Raw genomic sequence first — 18,264 nt, 5'->3', positions numbered from 1 at the left:
AATGATTAAAAATATTTTTTTTGCTGTTCAGACTAGAAAATCTTTGCACTGCCTGGATGAAGGAAGCCCATGACACTTAGATGGGAAGAACAGGGAGGTCCAGCATTCCATTGCTTACTTCTATAACCAGACATTCACAAGATGATTTATGCAGGTCGAGTCTTCAGAGTCTGGGGTTTAAGTTGAACATCTAGTTTTAGTAGAATAAAAACTTGTCAGGTTCAGATTTCCTTAAAATAAAAAGCCTTTTTAAAAAGTTTTCAACAAAACGTCGTTTCTCATCTTTCCTCCAAACATCATGTTCACTGCAAACACCCTACAAACATGGTTTCGTTGTGACAGCCTTTTGTTTTGCTGCTCACAATGTCACAAAGTTGAGATGGAATTCCTTACAAAGTTGTGACAACATAGTGGCAACGTTGCTAGTATGTTGTCACAACCAAAGAGCTTGCAGAGAGAATTCCCACTTTGTAATGTGTTCTGGGGTTTCTCAAACGATAGAGGGCACTCCAAAACGAATGGGTTGATATGGAATGTTTGAGCAAAAACATAGTTTATAAACGCTGAAATATTTTTAATGTAAAAGAATTCAATAATTTCCTGAACAGCATAAAACATTTTAACACCGCTGTTATATTTAAGAGCTATCAAACTCGAGTTAAAGGCGCCTCATGTACATTCATGACGTCAGAGAGCGCGAACAGCCAATGAGCTGCTTCGCTCGCCAACCAATCAGCTCTCAGTATCAGTAAAGCCCGCCTTCTGCTGCCCAGAAATCTTTTGCTGCAGAATAAAGGAAACATACAGGTGAGTTTTCTCTGCTTTTTTAGTGAAACACATCCTTCTACTGTCTAACATCAAAGTAAAGTTCTGGGTGATTAGATACTATTTTAACTATTCACTCCCATTCATTGAGGACTCGCTCATGGGCGCTCTCTGCTGTTTAGCAGTCCTGCTTTTGATATAACGGGGTAAATAGGAAGCGACCAGACTCCTCATAAACCAGCTCTGGTCACAACCTCTTAGGATCTTTCATAAGTTCCATTATGTATTGTGTGGAATTCATTGGTAGTCATACTAACACATGGCAATGTTGTGACAGCCTTGTTTAGACAACAAAACAGCGCCACCCGTTGACAACACTGTAGGAAAGTAAACCATATTGTGACATTGTTGTGTGTGCAGGGTAGAGCTTCGTTCTGTCCATCAGACTGAAGGCCTGTATTTATATACAGCATGATAGACTCGTTACTTGACTTATCGATCCTGACACTGTTACGACCTGAGAGGGAACAGCATTTCTATAATGACCGTAGCAATGTCCCACATGGCGGAAGGTTGGAACTGAACTGTTTTATTCATTTACTGCGTGTTGATGGTCCAATGTTTTGCTTTTGTGTGTTTCTGCTCAGGTTAAAATTTTACAAGTCAAAGTTACAAATCAGTTAACATGCAGCTTAAGTCTGAGTCCACATCTCTGCCTAGAGCTCACTAGCTTGGCCAGTTTCCCCTGATTTTCACACAGGTACTGAATAACAAGGCTTTCACTGAAAGAGGTTAAAGTCCAGTGAGAAAACTGTTCATTTATTTGACTCAATAAGAGAAATGCATTTTATTATGTTACGATTGGTTATGATTTTCATATGAATGCACTTCACTGGACTTATGACCATCTGAACTTTCCATACATGTCCTTATATGTTGCAGCCGTACGTTTTTGCTCATGACTGATTACAAGTGAAGGGTCCATGCGTCTCAACTGACAGCAGCGCCCTAATAATTCACACAGCCGGACAGTTAATAAGCAGCATCTTGTGCCAGTATTTCAGGAGATATGTGTCAGGTATTCATCCTGGAGCTCATGTGTTCCGTAATATATCATCTCTCCATCCATCAACAGTAACATCAGTCACTCCAGCTTCTCCAAGGCTCAGCAATCTTGACGTACACCAGCAATGTTTGTGGGTCTGAAGGGTGCAGTGTTCTTGCCATGGGGTGAACAGCCAGCTTGTGGGATAAACAGAGGGTGCAATTTATTGTGTCCAAGAAACTCTGGGTACCTGATCCCAGCATTTATGAAGCCTTTGAAGAGTCCTAAGTCAGCAGAATCTCTGTAATGGAGCTCGGTGGGTGGTGACGTGTTTGCTTTTGTAATCCATTTTGTGGTTAAAGGAGAGACGGAGACTTTCATCTTTCATTAAAGATAAAGATGAAGATAAATCAAAAAGCCTTCAAACCAACAAACAAGGAAAAGATGCACTCAAAAGAGATTAGCTGAACCTGACCACAGGTCACCACGTCATCGAACATGACCAATCTGATAAACTGGGAGACAGAAAAAAGGATTTTTCTGACGCGAACAAAAGAAGGTGATTCTCATCGTATTTGACACGTTTGAAAATGAAAAGATATTTACATTAAAATACAACAGGTAATAAACAATAACAAAGGAGTTGCTTTTTGATTTTCGGCTGTATTTTGGCTCTCAAACATCTCTGATGGTCAGTAAGCTTATCACATCTCCACTTCCCGTGGTTCGACATTTCCTATATTGGAGAAGTTTTCGATGAAAACCTATTCCGCGCTCGTCACTGACAGCACTGCGATTCACAGAGACGAAATCCAGATGACACACATAGTCATTTTTTGCTTTTTGATCCCCCAAAACATTCTTAGTGATATTCCTGACTGACCCTGTGCTGTTTTTTCTGCTGGACTTCATTGGCCTTAATTCTCTAATTTGAGAACCTACAAAAATACTTTTTTTGACACCACTGAGAAATGTGTTCTCTGCCATTTTGATCTATTGCCTTGACAAAGTTCTCCATCAGTCCAAATTTATTATTATGCTATAATTACCCCTTACCAAAGGCAAACATACAGTTATATACAAATGACTGGGCACGCCTGGCCAAACAGCATATTAAACACCTCTGCCACAAACAATTTTAAGAAATGTGCAAATGTTAATTCACAGTAATTTTGTATTTGATGAACTTTTAATAAAAAATAAATAACAATTGTGGCAAAACTTTGTAGGGCTTAATTTAACTATTTAAGTAATTGTCAGCTGATGACCAGGCCAGAGGATAATACATCCCCTTACTCTTCAAACCTTGTGCTAACAAACACTCAGCAACCACTGAAAAAAAATGAATGGTGGAAAAAGAAATAAAAGAACTTCCAGCTCAGAAATGTTCACCGTCTAAAACGTCACTACGTGTGGGCACCAGAAAGGCAAAGCAAAACCCCCAAATGATCTACAGGAACGTTTAGCTGACACTGGAGTGGTGGTGCACCTTTCTTTCACAAACATGACATGGAATTGTCATCAGAAGGAAACCTCATCACAAAAGTCAACCTCTGAAGTTTGGAAACCACCACCTTTTAGGAAAGTAGAGTGATGAAGGAAAAATGGAGCTCTTAGGTCTCTCTGTTGTTCACAATCACCAAAAGCATGTTTGGAAAAGAAAAGGATCAGCAGCATTTGATGAAAAGAACACCTGCCAGCTGTTAAATGCAGGATGGATCTGTTATGTATTCGGGTTGTGGGTCACGTCGCTTGAAGGACAGAAGAATGGATTCTACCATCAGCAAATTCTAGAAGTAGAATGGTTAGATCCCATTCTGCAGCAGAGAGTGGGCAAAAATTCTTAAAACTAGAAAAGCTTCGCAAGGTGTGACATCTGCCAAAAATATGAAATATTTTAATGAATAAGTTCATTAAATATAAAGTTACAGATGATATAAACATGCACCAGTTGTTTTTCTTAAATAGCTGCCTATGTTTACTTTTTTCACTTAAAAAATATCTACAAAATATGTGATTTGGCCAGGAGTGCCTACATTTTTGCATCACATATACAGGGTGTCCCAAAAAGGCAAACGAAATTAAACAGGCTTCATGCTGAACAAGATTTATCAAATTTCAAGCAAGAAATTCAGAGGGATGTAGATTTTATAACCGATTTCACAAAGCTGATTGATGGTATCTTCCAATGCTGGTGGTTGTCCAGAACCCTTTGCCCCGAGTTTTTTGGGCTGTGTCCAAATCTGCTTTCCAGCTTTGGCATTTTTACTGAATTTTCTCGAAAATGCACTGCTCAGTCTTGTTTGACTGTGGTTGAGCGTATTCGAACACACAAAATGGCTTTTAATTTCTAGTGAACGCAGTTCTTCAACCTGAAAAAAAAAAACAAAAACAAAAATGTAACCTGGATAGTTTTTACACATTGTGTTAAAATTTGAGATTTTGAGGGAGAATTGGCTGCTATTAGACCACCATGTATAACCACCATCACACAAAATCTTACACCATATTTCAATTCAGCATGTAAAAACTGTACAAAATGTTTTCATGGGACAAAAAGGTGTTTATTGTCACTAGGGTGGGCCCTTTATATGGATACACCCAAATAAAATGGGAATGGTTGGTGATATTAACTTTCTGTTTGTGGAACATTAGTGCACTGCTCAAAAAAATAAAGGGAACACTTAAACAACACAATATAACTATATGCTTTCACACTCATGGTAGCATGAGACGGACACTACAACCCACACAAGTGGCTCAGGTAGTGCAGCTCATCCAGGATGGCACATCAATGCAAACTGTGGCAAGAAGGTTTGCTGTGTCTGTCAGCGTAGTGTTCAGAGGGTGGAGGTGTTACCAGGAGATGTGGAGGAGGCATTAAGAGGGCAACAACCCAGCAGCAGGACCGCTACCTCTGCCTTTGTGCAAAAAGGAACAGGAGGAGCACTGCCAGAGCCCTGCAAAATTACCTCAAGCAGGCCACAAATGTGCATGTGTCTGCACAAACGGTTAGAAACTGACTCCATGAGGATGGTATGAGGGCCCGACGTCCACAGATGGGAGTTGTGCTCACAGCCCAATGCCGTGCAGGACACTTGGCATTTGCCAGAGAACACCAGGATTGGCAAATTCACCACTGGTGCCCTGTGCTCTTCACAGATGAAAGCAGATTCACACTGAGCATATGTGACAGGCGTGACAGAGTCTGGAGACGCCGTGGAGAGCAATCTGCTGCCTGCAACATCCTTCAGCATGACCGGTTTGGCAGTGGGTCAGTAATGGTGAGGGGTGGCATTTCTTTGGAGGGCCGCACAGCCCTCCATGTGATCGCCAGAGGTAGCCTGACTGCCATTAGGTACCGAGATGAGATCCTCAGACCCCTTGTGAGACCATATGCTAGACCTCATTTTGACTTGTTTTAAGGACATTACATCAAAGTTGGATCAGCCTGTAGTGTGTTTTTCCACTTTACTTTTGTGTGTGACTCCAAATCCAGGCCTCCATTGGTTAATAAATTTGATTTCCATTGATTTTTGTGTGATTTTGTTGTCAGCACATTCAACTTTGTACAGAACAAAGTATTCAATGAGAATATTTCATTAATTCAGATCTAGGATGTGTTATTTGTGTTGAGCAGTGTGTTTGAGCAGTGTATATGGGAGGGCGAAAACTTTTCAAGATGGGTGGTGACCATGGTGGCCATTTTGAAGTCAGCCATTTTGGATCCAACAATATTTTTTTCAATGGGAAGAGGGTCATGTGACACATCAAACTTATTGAGAATTTCACAAGAAAAACAATGGTGTTTCTGACCACTTATAAAATGTGTTCAAAGTGCTGCCCATTGTGTTGGATTGTCAATGCAACCCTCTTCTCCCACTCTTCACACACTGATAGCAACACCACAGAAGAAATGCTAGCACAGGCTTCAAGTATCCATAGTTTCAGGTGCTGCACATCTCGTATCTTCACAGCATAGACAATTGCCTTCAGATGACTCCAAAGATAAAAGTCTAAGGGGGGCAGATCGGGAGACCTTGGAGGCCATTCAACTGGCCCATGACGACCAATCCACTTTGGAAGCTGGCACGTTCCCTGAGTTTTTCCAGCAAGATGGTGCACCACTCCATTATGGGTGTCGGGTCCGAGCATTCCTAGATGAACAGTTTCCTGGAAAGTGGATTTGTCGTCGTGGGTAAGATTACGTTAAAACCAAGCACACCATTGTTTTTCTTGTGAAATTCTCAATGTTTGATGTGTCACATGACCCTCTTCCCATTGAAAAAACTAAAGTTGGATGCAAAATGGCCGCCATGGTCACCACCAATCTTGAAAAGTTTTCCCCCTCCCATATACTAATGTGCCACAAACAGGAAGTTAATATCACCAACCATTCCCATTTTATTTGGGTGTATCCATATAAATGGCCCACCCTGTATATTATCTGTGACTCCAGATGTCCTAGCATTTCCCTGGTTCTCCTCCTATATCAGGCAGACAGGCTTGGTCGTCAGCCACCTCATCCAGATCACAGCCGTCTTCCCCGTCGTCGCCCAGAGAGACTACAACACACGGCATGTTTCACAATAATAAACAGATCACATAAATAAACTGTTCATGCCTCCTGCGTGCTAATGTTGCCTGGTCAACATGTGACATATGGTTCATATGAGTGTGTGTTTCCTCCACACTACAGGATGCTGAGCTGTAAATACTGTTTACAGCTTCACTTTCACTGTAAATTCTCTGTTTCACACCCACCCAGACAGAACAAAACTAATTTCATCTCCGTGTCTTTTCCTGAGTAAACAACCGCCCACCTGTCCAGCCAGACACTGAAGGACGACTGACTGTCGAGCCCTCCTGCTACCCGCTTCAGACCAACTGCCCACGCCTCAGCTATCGCCACCTGCCTTGGACTAGCTGCCCACCCTACATTGAAGTTTTCATGGACTCCTAGCTATTACTACTACTAATATTACTGCTATTAATATTAGTAGTACAATAACTCTGTAGGTAGTTTGACCAGAGGAGGATGGGTCCCCCCTTGTGAGCCTTGGTTCCTCCAAAGGTTTCTTCCTCAGCTCTGAGGGAGTTTCTCCTTGCCACTGTTACCCCTGGCTTGCTCACCTGGGGTTTTTTACATTCATGTTAAAACTTTGTCTGATGTTTTTACAACATCAGTTGTAAAAAGCGCTACAAATAAATTTGACTTCATTTGATATTCAAAATCAGTGCAACCACGACTGGCCTGCAGGTTGATGGAAGGGTTGAGACTGGATTATATCCACACACCACCTGAAAAGATCACGATTTAAGATGAGTCTGAAATCAGGATGATTGTCCTGTAGTTTGGGCTTTAACTGGCTCACTATCTGAAACAGTACCATTCAGTCGCAGAGTTAATGAACAGCTAATAAACAGATACTCTTGTTGTACTAAAACCTGCAAAAGACTTTTGTTTTAACTGATTACCATTCATAATTTCCACTGGCACTCTGAAGGGAACGACAATTATTATGTTATCCAGCACAGCAGTGGTGTTCATTCATATATTCCAGCTTAAACATGAACATTTAAGCTTTAACAGACCTTCAGGGATCACTTCATTGTTGTTTACAGTGATCTATCACTGTTGACCAGGTCATCCTATTCTAACGTCATGTTCTCTTCATGCTGTAGTTGAGCGACACTTATGAACTACAACAAAATCACGCCATTAACTAGTTAAAGTCATTAGGTAACAGTACAAAACATCTAAACACATCACCGCTGTCCAAAGAAACACACATATCTTCATTTTTGTGAGTTTTTATTTTTGCCCATTGAGCACAGCTGCTGGCCTTTTCATTGCATTAAAATCTCATGTTAAATGGACCAACAGAAACGCTCCAAAATCACGTTCGACAAAACCTCTTTTCATTAACTTACACTGAAAGTAAAGCACATTTTTGCCCTCACCTGTGAAGTTACCTGTTTTTCTTTGGACCGTGATGATACACAGTTACTGGTTAGCTTTTGTTTTTAAAAACAATCTAGAATATTAGTATTAATAGTATTGAGTAAATAATATATAAAGTAATGAAGATATGCCAGCAGATGTGGCTACAGACTGACCCAGAGAATTTCTAGTGAGGAGACCCGACACTCACTGATGTCTTCTAAGTTTGACAGACACTAGAGTGCGCTCCTGAGAGACATCAAAATGAATGGGGAACTATGGAAAGCTTGGCCAGTTCAATCAACACAGACCTGTATTGAATTAATAGTGTTTTGCATTAATTAACCAGACATTTTAATGACTGATACTTCTCCCCCCTCCATCAGTTACATTTAACCCCACCTGTAATATTTGCACTCACACCACTTTTGGGTGAACTCTTCATAGACGTTAGGTGTTGGAATGAATGTGTAGGTTGTTTGTACAGAAATAATACAGATTTGGCTGGTATAATGGTTTTCTGGTTTAGTGTATAAGTGTATTTTTTGTCTGTCCAGTAAAAAAAAAAAAAATTATAGAAACCATTAGAATTTTCTGCTGGTTCCTGGTGTTGTCCAGTGGACCCTGATGGTATTTTGTTTTTTCCTGATGGGTAGATATCACAGTGTAAAGGACTCTATGGGTTTAACAGGTGTTCTGGAATGCAACTGATGTTTTTCCAATGGGGTCTAAAGTTGACCTTCAGGAAACTAGTGGTGTTGAGGGGGCGAGACTCAGGAAGAAGAATTGCTGGTTGAGGCGGCAGATCATGGACTATGATCCCCGTTAAAGAATCAAGGCACTTGGATAGAGAGATGCTTTCTTCTTTATTAAAGGGTTTATCTTGACATCCCTTTGCACGTGTGAATGTGTGTGTATTTGTGTGTATGTGTGTGTGTGTATGTGTGTGTGGTCTGAAAATATACAGAAAGGTAATACAATGTGTTAGAAATGATGAGAACCTTCCTCAAATTACATTTAAACATTAACTAATAACCTGCCATACAGTTAGAAGTTGACTAGTAAGATTCCTTACTTCGATACAAATTGCCACTTACGCATAATACCGTAACAGCCATGTAATATCAATGGCGGAGAAAAGTATAGAATTGCCAACGTAATATTCGCAGAGGTAAACATGCGTAACAGCATAACTTTATATGGTATAAACGACAACAAATAAGTCGACGTTTCAAACTCTCAAATTAAGCTTAGTCACAATCACTACAATAAACCAAGTCGGATAAACCGAGTCGTAATATAAACATTGCAAATGAAATATTCGCCATTATTAAGCCATTACAGGCATTCAAAGTTAGCTGCAGTGCTAGCTAACAACATTGAGCTGCAGGCTACTTGGCTAACTCAAGCTAACCAAACTCCCACAATATATTTCCGTTTAACACAAACTGTAATAATAATCAAACTATCTATCACTAAGGAGATGGAAATCGCTTACATTTGTTCAAGAACGCACACGGGATATGGCAAATACACACGGAGAGTCCCAGCAGCTTCAGTCTCTCCCAGCAGCTTCAGTCTGACCCAGCAGCTTCAGGTTTCAGTGTGACTGGGCATGTCCTGACATGTTCAGACTGCGTTAATGCCGTTTTACCAGCAGATGACGTTTCACCTGCTGGGCTTTCTAACACGCCCCCAAATGTCCGTCCTGAGGACATTTGAACTCCCAGAGAAAGCCCATCAGTTAGTGCCATCCTCAGAGTCACTGATTTTAGGCAGCTGGATGAGCCGGGCGACAGGTCGAACGTAGGTCCTTTCCTTAACCTTTACAGTGGCTGTTCTGACGTTCCCATCTGCTCCAGGATGTAATTTGACCACTTTTCCCACTGGCCAGAGCGCTCGTGGGAGCTGTGGATCAACTATTAGAACGACCTGGTCCATGGCCAGCTGGCCTCCATCAGTCTGCCACTTAGATCTTCCCTGTAGGCTTGGCAGGTACCGTCGGATGAAGGTTGACCAGAAGTTGTCTGCTAACACCTGACTATGCCTCCATCGTCGTGTCCCCAGAATACTGCTTGAGTCATACAGGGCCTGCGGCAATGAGGAATCACGACGCCCCATAAGTAGAACGTGTGGCGTAACTGGGTCAGGGTCAGCAGCGTCAGCTGAAACGTATCCAAGTGGTTTAGAATTTAGAATCCCTTCCACTTCAACGAGAACGGTGTGCAGGACCGGTTCTGGTACTGACTGATCACGGAGGATGACTCTGAGCGCATTTTTCACGGATCGGACTTCTCACTCCCATTCCCGCTCTCCCCCAACGAAGTTGGTACCATTATCACACAGGAATTCAAACGGAGTGCCGCGCCTGGCTATGAATCTGCGCACGGACAGCAGGAAGGCATCCGTATCAAGACTCTCTAACAAGTCGAGGTGGACGCACCTGGTGGTCAGGCATTTATACACAATCCCCCATCGCTTCTCGGTCCTGCGGCGGATTTTCACAGTGAATGGGCCAAAACAGTCCACTCCCGTGGAGTAGAATGGTTGTTTGTAGATACGCAGCCTGCAGAGTGGAAGATCCGCCATCTTGGGAATGGCTGGCTTGGCGCGCCAGAGCTGGCACCCCCTGCAGCTGTGCTGATGCTTCCGTATCGCCTCCCGGGCACGCAGGACCCAGTACTGCCGTCGCATCTCGGCCAACACCCGTTCGGCCCCCGGATGGAGAAGCTTGTCGTCGAAGTCCTGAATCAGCAACTTAGTGATCTGGTGTGCTGGATCCAGAATGATCGGATTGATAGCATCTGCTTCCAGATCCTCTGCCTGCCGGAGTCTACCCCCAACGTGAAGTAGTCCTGTGGCCTTGTCATATTCAGGTGAGAGTGTGATCAGGCGACTATTAGCTGAAACAGGTCGACTAGCTTTAAGGGCCTTTAAATCCTCAGGGACAGAGTCCTGCTGAGCCTGGGCCAGGAGTAGCTTCTCTGCGAAGAGGTAGGTTGCAGCGTCTGCAGCCTGACAGTCACTAGAGGCAGCCGCCCCATGAAGGGATGTGACGGTAGTCTGGACTAGCTCCTTCCAGGTGTGGAACTGCGCCGGATCAGGTAGGTCTGGGTTCCGAGTCTCAGATGTTATACCGACAAAGGTGGACTTCCGGAGTTCGACAGAGTCAAATTCATCGTCTGCTGCTGTGGTCATAGCCGGCCACTGGTCCAGAGGCTGACGGAGGAAATCTGGACCATTGATCCATCTGTGTGAATGCGCCATATCTGAGAGCCTCAGGCCTCGTGTTACGTCGTCCGCTGGATTCCTCGCCGAGTCCACATACCTCCAGCTGGCTACCTCAGTTAGAGTTTGAATCTCTGCAATACGCGTGCCGACAAAGACCTTGTAACGACACGACTCTGATCTTAGCCATTGGAGCACCGTAGTGGAGTCTGACCAGAGGAACGTCTGTTGAATGGGTATGGTCAGCTCTGTCTGGATAAGCTTGGCGAGCTGAGCGCCAGTGAGTGCGGCGCTAAGTTCCAGACGTGGCATGCTAAGGCGTTTCTTCGGTGCCACTCTCGATCTAGCTAGCACAAAGGAGGTGTAGATGTGACCTTGGTCGTCGACGGTGCGTAGGTAGGCTACTGAACCATACGCTCTCTCTGACGCATCGCAGAAGACGTGAAGCTCCCTAGATGCAGTGGGCCCGTCGGCACATGGAGGCGCATAGGTTCGTGGAAATTGGAGGTGGATGAGATCAGGAAGCTCCGTCACCCAATCGATCCACTGTTCTCTCAGAGACTGAGGCTCAATTGGATCATCCCATCCAATGTCTTGCTTCCAGATATCCTGGATGATGACCTTAGCGCTGGTGATGAAAGGATTGATAAAGCCCAGTGGATCATACTGACTCGCCAGAGCTCTATAAATAATCCTCAGGGTTGGCTCGAGGTGGTCCACTGGACGGTGCTTGAAGCCTAGTGAGTCGGTGAGACAGTTCCACTGGAGGCCCAAGGTCGACTCCTGCAAGTTGTTGCTACCCTTAGACAGCCAAAGCTCACAGCTGTCTGATTTGGCTTCTGGGGGAAGATGCTCGATTACTGCTGGCACATTACTCGCCCACTGCCGGAGATCAAATCCTCCTTCCAGGAGTAGCTTGCGTAGGTTGTCAATGAGAGCTTTGGCTTCCGCAGCAGTGTGGGTGCTCTGGAGACAGTTGTCCACATAGAAGGAGTGCTCCACAACTTCGGCCAAGTTGGAATTGCCGCCACAGTTATCTTGAACGTGACGTTGGAGAGCATATACAGCACAACAAGGGCTGCATGTGGTCCCAAACGGCAGCACCTGCCATTCGTAGATAGTTGGCTCTTCCTCCCTTTGCATGTCTCTCCAGATGAACCTCAGCACTGGTCTGTCAGTGGGCTGCAAACGGATCTGATGGAACATTGCCTTTATGTCCCCACTCACAGCAACTGAGTGCTGACGGAATCTCAGTAAGACACCTAGCAGTGAAGGTCCCAATGTCGGTCCAGGCAACAGGAGTTCATTCAGTGACTGCCCTCGGTACTGGAAAGAACAATCGAAGACGACTCTATCCTTTCCGTTGTGTTGGACCATATGGTGTGGTATAAACCACGACTCTGGTGACTGGCTGGCTTCTTGTGGTGAGATCTTTGAAACGTAGCCTGATTCCTCCAGCCTCCGGATCTCAGCACAGTAAGATTTAGCTTGTGTAGGGTTCTTAGTAAGCTTCCGCTCTGTGCTGCGAAGCCTGGGGAGTACTGCTTCCGCAGGAGCCAGGAGAGCTATGTCGGTCGTACGGCGAAGAAGAGGAGTGGCGTAGCGTGGCACGCCATCTACGGTCACTCTAGTGGTGGTTGTCTGGAGCAGAGCGAGAGCGTGTTGGTCTTCCTTCGAGCGAGTGATAACTTTCTCACTGTAGGGCAAGGTGTCCATTTGCCAAAGGCATTCCACATTCCTGAGGAGCTCGCTGGGAGCTGAGGCCGTGGTGATGTGCAGGCATTGTTGGACTCCAGGTAAGAAATGGACAGTATCAACTGGCCCTTGAAGAGACCAGCCCAGCTTAGTGCAGATGGCAACAGGTCCGCCTGATGGTCCTGCGTGCACTGGTTGGACTGGAGTGATCAGGTGGGGCATATCAGACCCGATTAGGAGTAGAGGTTGAACACGGTTCACAGGAAGTAAGGGAAGTTCTCGGAGGTGTTTGTATTTCTGCTGCAGCACACCAACTGGATAAGTGTATTCAGCGAGAGCTAATCCCTCGGCGGTGAAGGCGTGGGGTATCAGGTGCTTCTCGTATGGCCGCAGCGGTGATGATATCTCCAAGGAGACTGATGCGCCATTAAGTTGCTTAACGCTTTGGTGCACAGTCTGCAAGTGAAGAGTCTCTGGATGGCTGACAAGGTTGAGCTGTTGCACCACTTGAGGAAGAACAATGCTTCTCTCTGACCCGTCATCTAGTACTGCGTAAGCCTCCATCATTTGGTCGCCGTTATGGAGGAGGACCTTGACCACCTTGAGCATTACTCTTTGAGACCTGTTGGGCCGATCCAGGAATACCCTTGTGGGAAGTAGGCTGACTGCGTACACTTTCTGTTTGGTTTCCTGGACTGACTCGTGCAAGATGGTGAGGTGTGTCTCCTTGCAGGTTTTACAGGGGCGCTTAAGTGTGCACCGGTCCTCGGGGTGATTGCGTCCGCATTTTCGACACCGATTGCCATCCTGAAGCCACTTCAGGATCTGATTGGTGGTCAACTTCTTGAATTCCTCACAGGAATTAAGGTAGTGGTCCTGACTGTCACAATAGGGACAGAACGGTTTGAACTTGGATTTGGCCTTCATCCGCATAAGCTCTGTGGAAGATGTCTCTTTCCTGTCAGCTACATTGAAGCACACAGTATCTAGCTTCTCTTTAGGTTGAGCATTTCGCTGATCCCTTCGGGCTGGTCGAGGGGTATTCATCTGATACAGTGCTGCCGCTCTACTGGAGATCCGCCTTGCTTGTGACTTTGTTTGGAGCCAGGTCGCCAAGTCCAAAAGGGTGTAGGTTCTGTCGGTGCCAGTCTGTAGAATACCATATCGCAGGCAATACTCAACAAAGCCATCGCGGTAAGTGGGGGGCATCTTACTGAGCAGACGATCAACGTGGGAACCACAGTGGAGCTCATATCCATTCTGTCCCTCGAGTGTCTTTAACATGCCTACCAAGGACTGGACTGACAAGGCGAATGAGTCAAAGGCGTCGGCATCACCAATCTTTAGAGCAGGCGCGTTGAGTATAGCACCTAGCTTACTCTGGACCAGCTGTCGTGGTTGCCCATATTTATCTTGTAGAGCCTGCAGCGCACTCGTATAGGGTGCCGGGTCATGCATGTACGCCTTGGCAAGCTGCAGCGCGCTTGGGAGCTTAATGTGTCCTATCAACACCTGATATTTATATTGCTCACTGAGGTGATGGTTGCTCCCCAGTATGTTGTCTAGTGCAAGCCTAAGCAGAGCAAAGTCACTCTCCCGACCACTCTCGAACACTGGAAGGGAAGGCCGAGGGATTCCAAGTGCTGATGCTATGAGTAACTCAGCTCCGGGTAGTGGTGTGTAACCAGGGTAGGGAGCAGAGAGAACTGGCACAGGCTGGTTCCCATGGTGAGTCGAGTGAGGCAGCAGAGCTCTGTGGCTGGCATGCTGAGCAGTGTTAAGTGGCTCCATGGCTGGTTGGCTGTAGCTGTACGCGGGTTGGTACGCTGTTGAGAACTGAGACTCTACAGGATTAGCGGGACATTGTAGGTTGGAGTGCAAACTCATCGCCGGTGCTAGGCGACTAGGGTGGTTTGACTCAAAGGTTGATGCCACTTGAGGCGCGTGATGAGTTAGAGGTGCTGAGGTGACATGCACTGAAGGGTGTGGCACAGGCTGTAGTCTCACAGACATAGGTGCCATGGGTACTGGACTCTGGGGCTGAGCTGTTAGATCTGTAGGAGAAGCTGGTCTCGCTGGGGTGGCCGCAGGTTGCAGCTGCTGTGATCCAGCAGGAAGTGCCATAGAGTTTGGAGTGGCTTGTTGCTTCACTTGTAGGGAAGAAATGGGTGAGTGCGGAGCAGGAGCAGGTGGTGGAAGTAACTGGGTCGACCGTAGCTGGGAGGAGGTTGTACGTTCGTTGACCTGTCTCACCTGCTCTGGCGTTGGTAAGCCCAGAAAAGGGTCTGACTTGTCAGAGTGCGCAGCTGAATGTGTAGGTGCCCAGCTACTGGAAAGCATAGAAGAACGAAGCTTAGCAATCTCAAGGTCTTGTTCAGCCCTCTTCAGGCGCCGCTCTCTTTCTAGCCGCTTAGTGAGTGCTTCTCTGGCTTTGAGTGCCTCCTCTTGGAGTCGCTGTGCTTCCTTGGCTTGACCATCCAGCAGTTCACACTCAAAATCAGCTTGAGTTTCATGCTCGATCATACAGCGCATATCTTCCAGCTTTACTCTGCTTTATTCTCTCTTCCAGGATTGCAGCTTGAGTTGTAGAGAGACCCTGAGTGGGATAACTGAGTAACATGTATGTCTACTAGTTCTGCTATGGATGTGGGAACTTCTGTTGGACAACCTGCTATGGTTACTGCTGCGATGGCTGTTAGAGCGGGATACAGCAGTTGTTAGGTCCATGGTCGCAGAGGGTTGGAATCCAACTTGGTAGTCATCCAGGTAAGCAGGTAAGTGATGTTCTCTCTGTGGACGTCTTCGGGGCTCTACGTTGTCTGATGCTGCATTGTCCATGATCCTCCTCTTAGGCTGCACTCAATCCGGCTCGAAGGACCAATGTTGAGGGGGCGAGACTCAGGAAGAAGGATTGCTGGTTGAGGCGGCAGATCATGGACTATGATCCCCGTTAAAGAATCAAGGCACTTGGATAGAGAGATGCTTTCTTCTTTATTAAAGGGTTTATCTTGACATCCCTTTGCACGTGTGAATGTGTGTGTATTTGTGTGTATGTGTGTGTGTGTATGTGTGTGTGGTCTGAAAATATACAGAAAGGTAATACAATGTGTTAGAAAGGATGAGAACCTTCCTCAAATTACATTTAAACATTAACTAATAACCTGCCATACAGTTAGAAGTTGGCTAGTAAGATTCCTTACTTCGATACAAATTGCCACTTACGCATAATATCGTAACAGCCATGTAATATCAATGGTGGAGAAAAGTATAGAATTGCCAACGTAATATTCGCAGAGGTAAACATGCGTAACAGCATAACTTTATATGGTATAAACGACAACAAATAAGTCGACGTTTCAAACTCTCAAATTAAGCTTAGTCACAATCACTACAATAAACCAAGTCGGATAAACCGAGTCGTAATATAAACATTGCAAATGAAATATTCGCCATTATTAAGCCATTACAGGCATTCAAAGTTAGCTGCAGTGCTAGCTAACAACATTGAGCTGCAGGCTACTTGGCTAACTCAAGCTAACCAAACTCCCACAATATATTTCCGTTTAACACAAACTGTAATAATAATCAAACTATCTATCACTAAGGAGATGGAAATCGCTTACATTTGTTCAAGAACGCACACGGGATATGGCAAATACACACGGAGAGTCCCAGCAGCTTCAGTCTGTCCCAGCAGCTTCAGTCTGACCCAGCAGCTTCAGGTTTCAGTGTGACTGGGCATGTCCTGACATGTTCAGACTGCGTTAATTCCGTTTTACCAGCAGATGACGTTTCACCTGCTGGGCTTTCTAACAAGTGGTCTCTAATGGTAACCATTAAGCCTGTTCAAATTAGAAAACAAAAACCGGATTTTAATGCTAATGGTTCTACTGATCTTTTTCCAGTAATAATAATAATATAATAATAATATTTTTTATTTATATTGCACTTTTCATGCCGGTGGCAGCTCAAAGTGCTTTACAGACAGGTGATAAAACAGTTATGCAAAAAATTTATTTAGAATCAGAAGAAAATTAAACGGATCAAATTAGAAGATAAAAATCACAAGACGCAGAGTTTTAATTAAACACTGAGTTAAAGAGCTGCGTTTTCAGATGTTTATTAGAAGTGAGTTCTGAGTTCGACTTTCTAATAAAAGCTGAACTGAGCTCCACAGTTTAGAAGCAGAAGAACTGAAAGAGTCTCTCTGCTTTCTGTGTTTTACTGAAGGTGTTTGTAGGTCAGAATCTGCAGATCTAAGATCATAAACAGACAGACACTCTGTGATGTAAGCAGAGCCTTAATGTCATTTAGAGCTAAAAACTAGTAGCAGATTTTTAAACTCTATCCTGAGCGATACAGACTACCAGTGCAGCTCTTTTAAACCAGACTGATCTGATCTCTCTGTGCTGTTTCTGTTAGGATGCGGTATTTTGTCCGAGTTATAAAGGATGTACTGTTTTATTGGAAAGTTCAGTATGAAGACCATTACAGTGATCAACTCTGCTGGAACAAACGCATGAACAAGTTTCTCTGCATCACTCTGAGACAGAAAAGGACAGACTTTAGTGATTTTCTCACATGAAAAAAAAATGATTGTGACTGTGTTTACATGCAGATAAAACAGAGCTCAGAGTCTAAGATCACACCCAGGTTTCTGCTGCAGGTTAGATTTATGAAGCTAAATAACCAAGCTTTCTCAGAGTTTCCATTTCATTTTTTCATGATTTAACTGTAGAAAGTTTAAGGTATACATAGTTTAACAGAGCCGAGTGTCGTGAAAAACAGCACAGCTAGTTATTTGTTATTGTGTGTGAGGGAGAAAAACCTTAAGTGCTTTTTTGGCAGACTCGCTTAGAGTCGCTCAAAAAGAACAACTGGAGGCCTAATCGTTCATCGTGGGTGAGGCGGTGAGTCTGAGGCAGTCAGCCTGTTAGTTACAAGCAAAATGCTTCTAAAGTTCATATTCTCCATGTGGTACCCTGCGCTTTTCTCTTAGAGCTCTAATGACTTCATATCTTTACCTGTGTGGAAGTCGATGGCTCTCAGCATGTCGGCGGCGTCGTCTGTGTTGACAGTGAAGTGAGCCATGCTCTCGTAGCCTGCCTCCGATCGCTCCAGGTTGGAGGCCTTGGCAGTCTCTGTAATCCTGTCAAGGACATACCGGCCCCACAAATAAAAGTGACGGATAGCTGCATGTTTTCCTGCGCTTGGCCGTGACGCAGGTGCACGAGACAGCGTTCCGTCCCTCCTCAGGTGGAGGAGCACGAGACATAGCACCATTAAACAAAGCAGCTCACAGGCCAGGCTGTAAGTGTTGTTTCCGTTCTGAGCAGTTCTATGAGGGGTTTGGGTCTAACGATGGAGGATGTCTGAGAGGAAAATGCTTTTAATGGGTTTTTTAATTTCATGTTTATAAGCCACTAGTCTTTCTTTTTTCTTTGTAATCCCTCCTGTCATCCATTTTACTGACTCAAGCTGATAGTCATTATTCCAAACTGCTGCTCCTCCTACAGCCCGATTTGATGCTTCAGGCTACAGACACGTGTCGCTGCCTTCTGAGCTGATAACCCACTTCTGTCCGTTT

General features: G+C 44.8%; 2 protein-coding genes across 2 annotated transcripts in view; both read right to left on the bottom strand.

The window, feature by feature from the left end:
• Positions 1-1,553: 1,553 nt before the first annotated feature.
• The window catches only part of trim54 (tripartite motif containing 54), a 33,360-nt gene continuing 16,649 nt past the window's right edge, over positions 1,554-18,264 (bottom strand). The window contains exons 7-9 of the mRNA XM_017701032.2: positions 17,702-17,826; positions 6,246-6,375; positions 1,554-4,182 (exon numbers count right to left, since the gene is read on the bottom strand). Coding sequence (XP_017556521.1) covers positions 6,275-6,375; positions 17,702-17,826 — 226 coding nt within the window. The 3' untranslated portion in view covers positions 1,554-4,182; positions 6,246-6,274. The remainder of the gene's footprint in view (positions 4,183-6,245; positions 6,376-17,701; positions 17,827-18,264) is intronic.
• Positions 8,289-16,508, bottom strand: LOC119263274. Its single transcript, XM_037538130.1, has 2 exons — positions 16,301-16,508; positions 8,289-15,755 (listed from the first exon to the last, which is right to left on the bottom strand). The coding sequence occupies exon 2, from the start codon at positions 15,207-15,209 to the stop codon at positions 10,050-10,052; it is 5,160 nt and encodes a 1,719-aa protein (XP_037394027.1). The 5' UTR covers positions 15,210-15,755; positions 16,301-16,508; the 3' UTR covers positions 8,289-10,049.

Source organism: Pygocentrus nattereri, chromosome 4 (genome assembly GCF_015220715.1).
Source record: "Pygocentrus nattereri isolate fPygNat1 chromosome 4, fPygNat1.pri, whole genome shotgun sequence".
In the NCBI taxonomy this organism is placed as follows: Eukaryota; Metazoa; Chordata; class Actinopteri; order Characiformes; family Serrasalmidae; genus Pygocentrus; species Pygocentrus nattereri.
The sequence above is the reverse complement of the archived record's forward strand: the minus strand, read 5'-3'. Positions and strand labels throughout refer to the sequence as shown.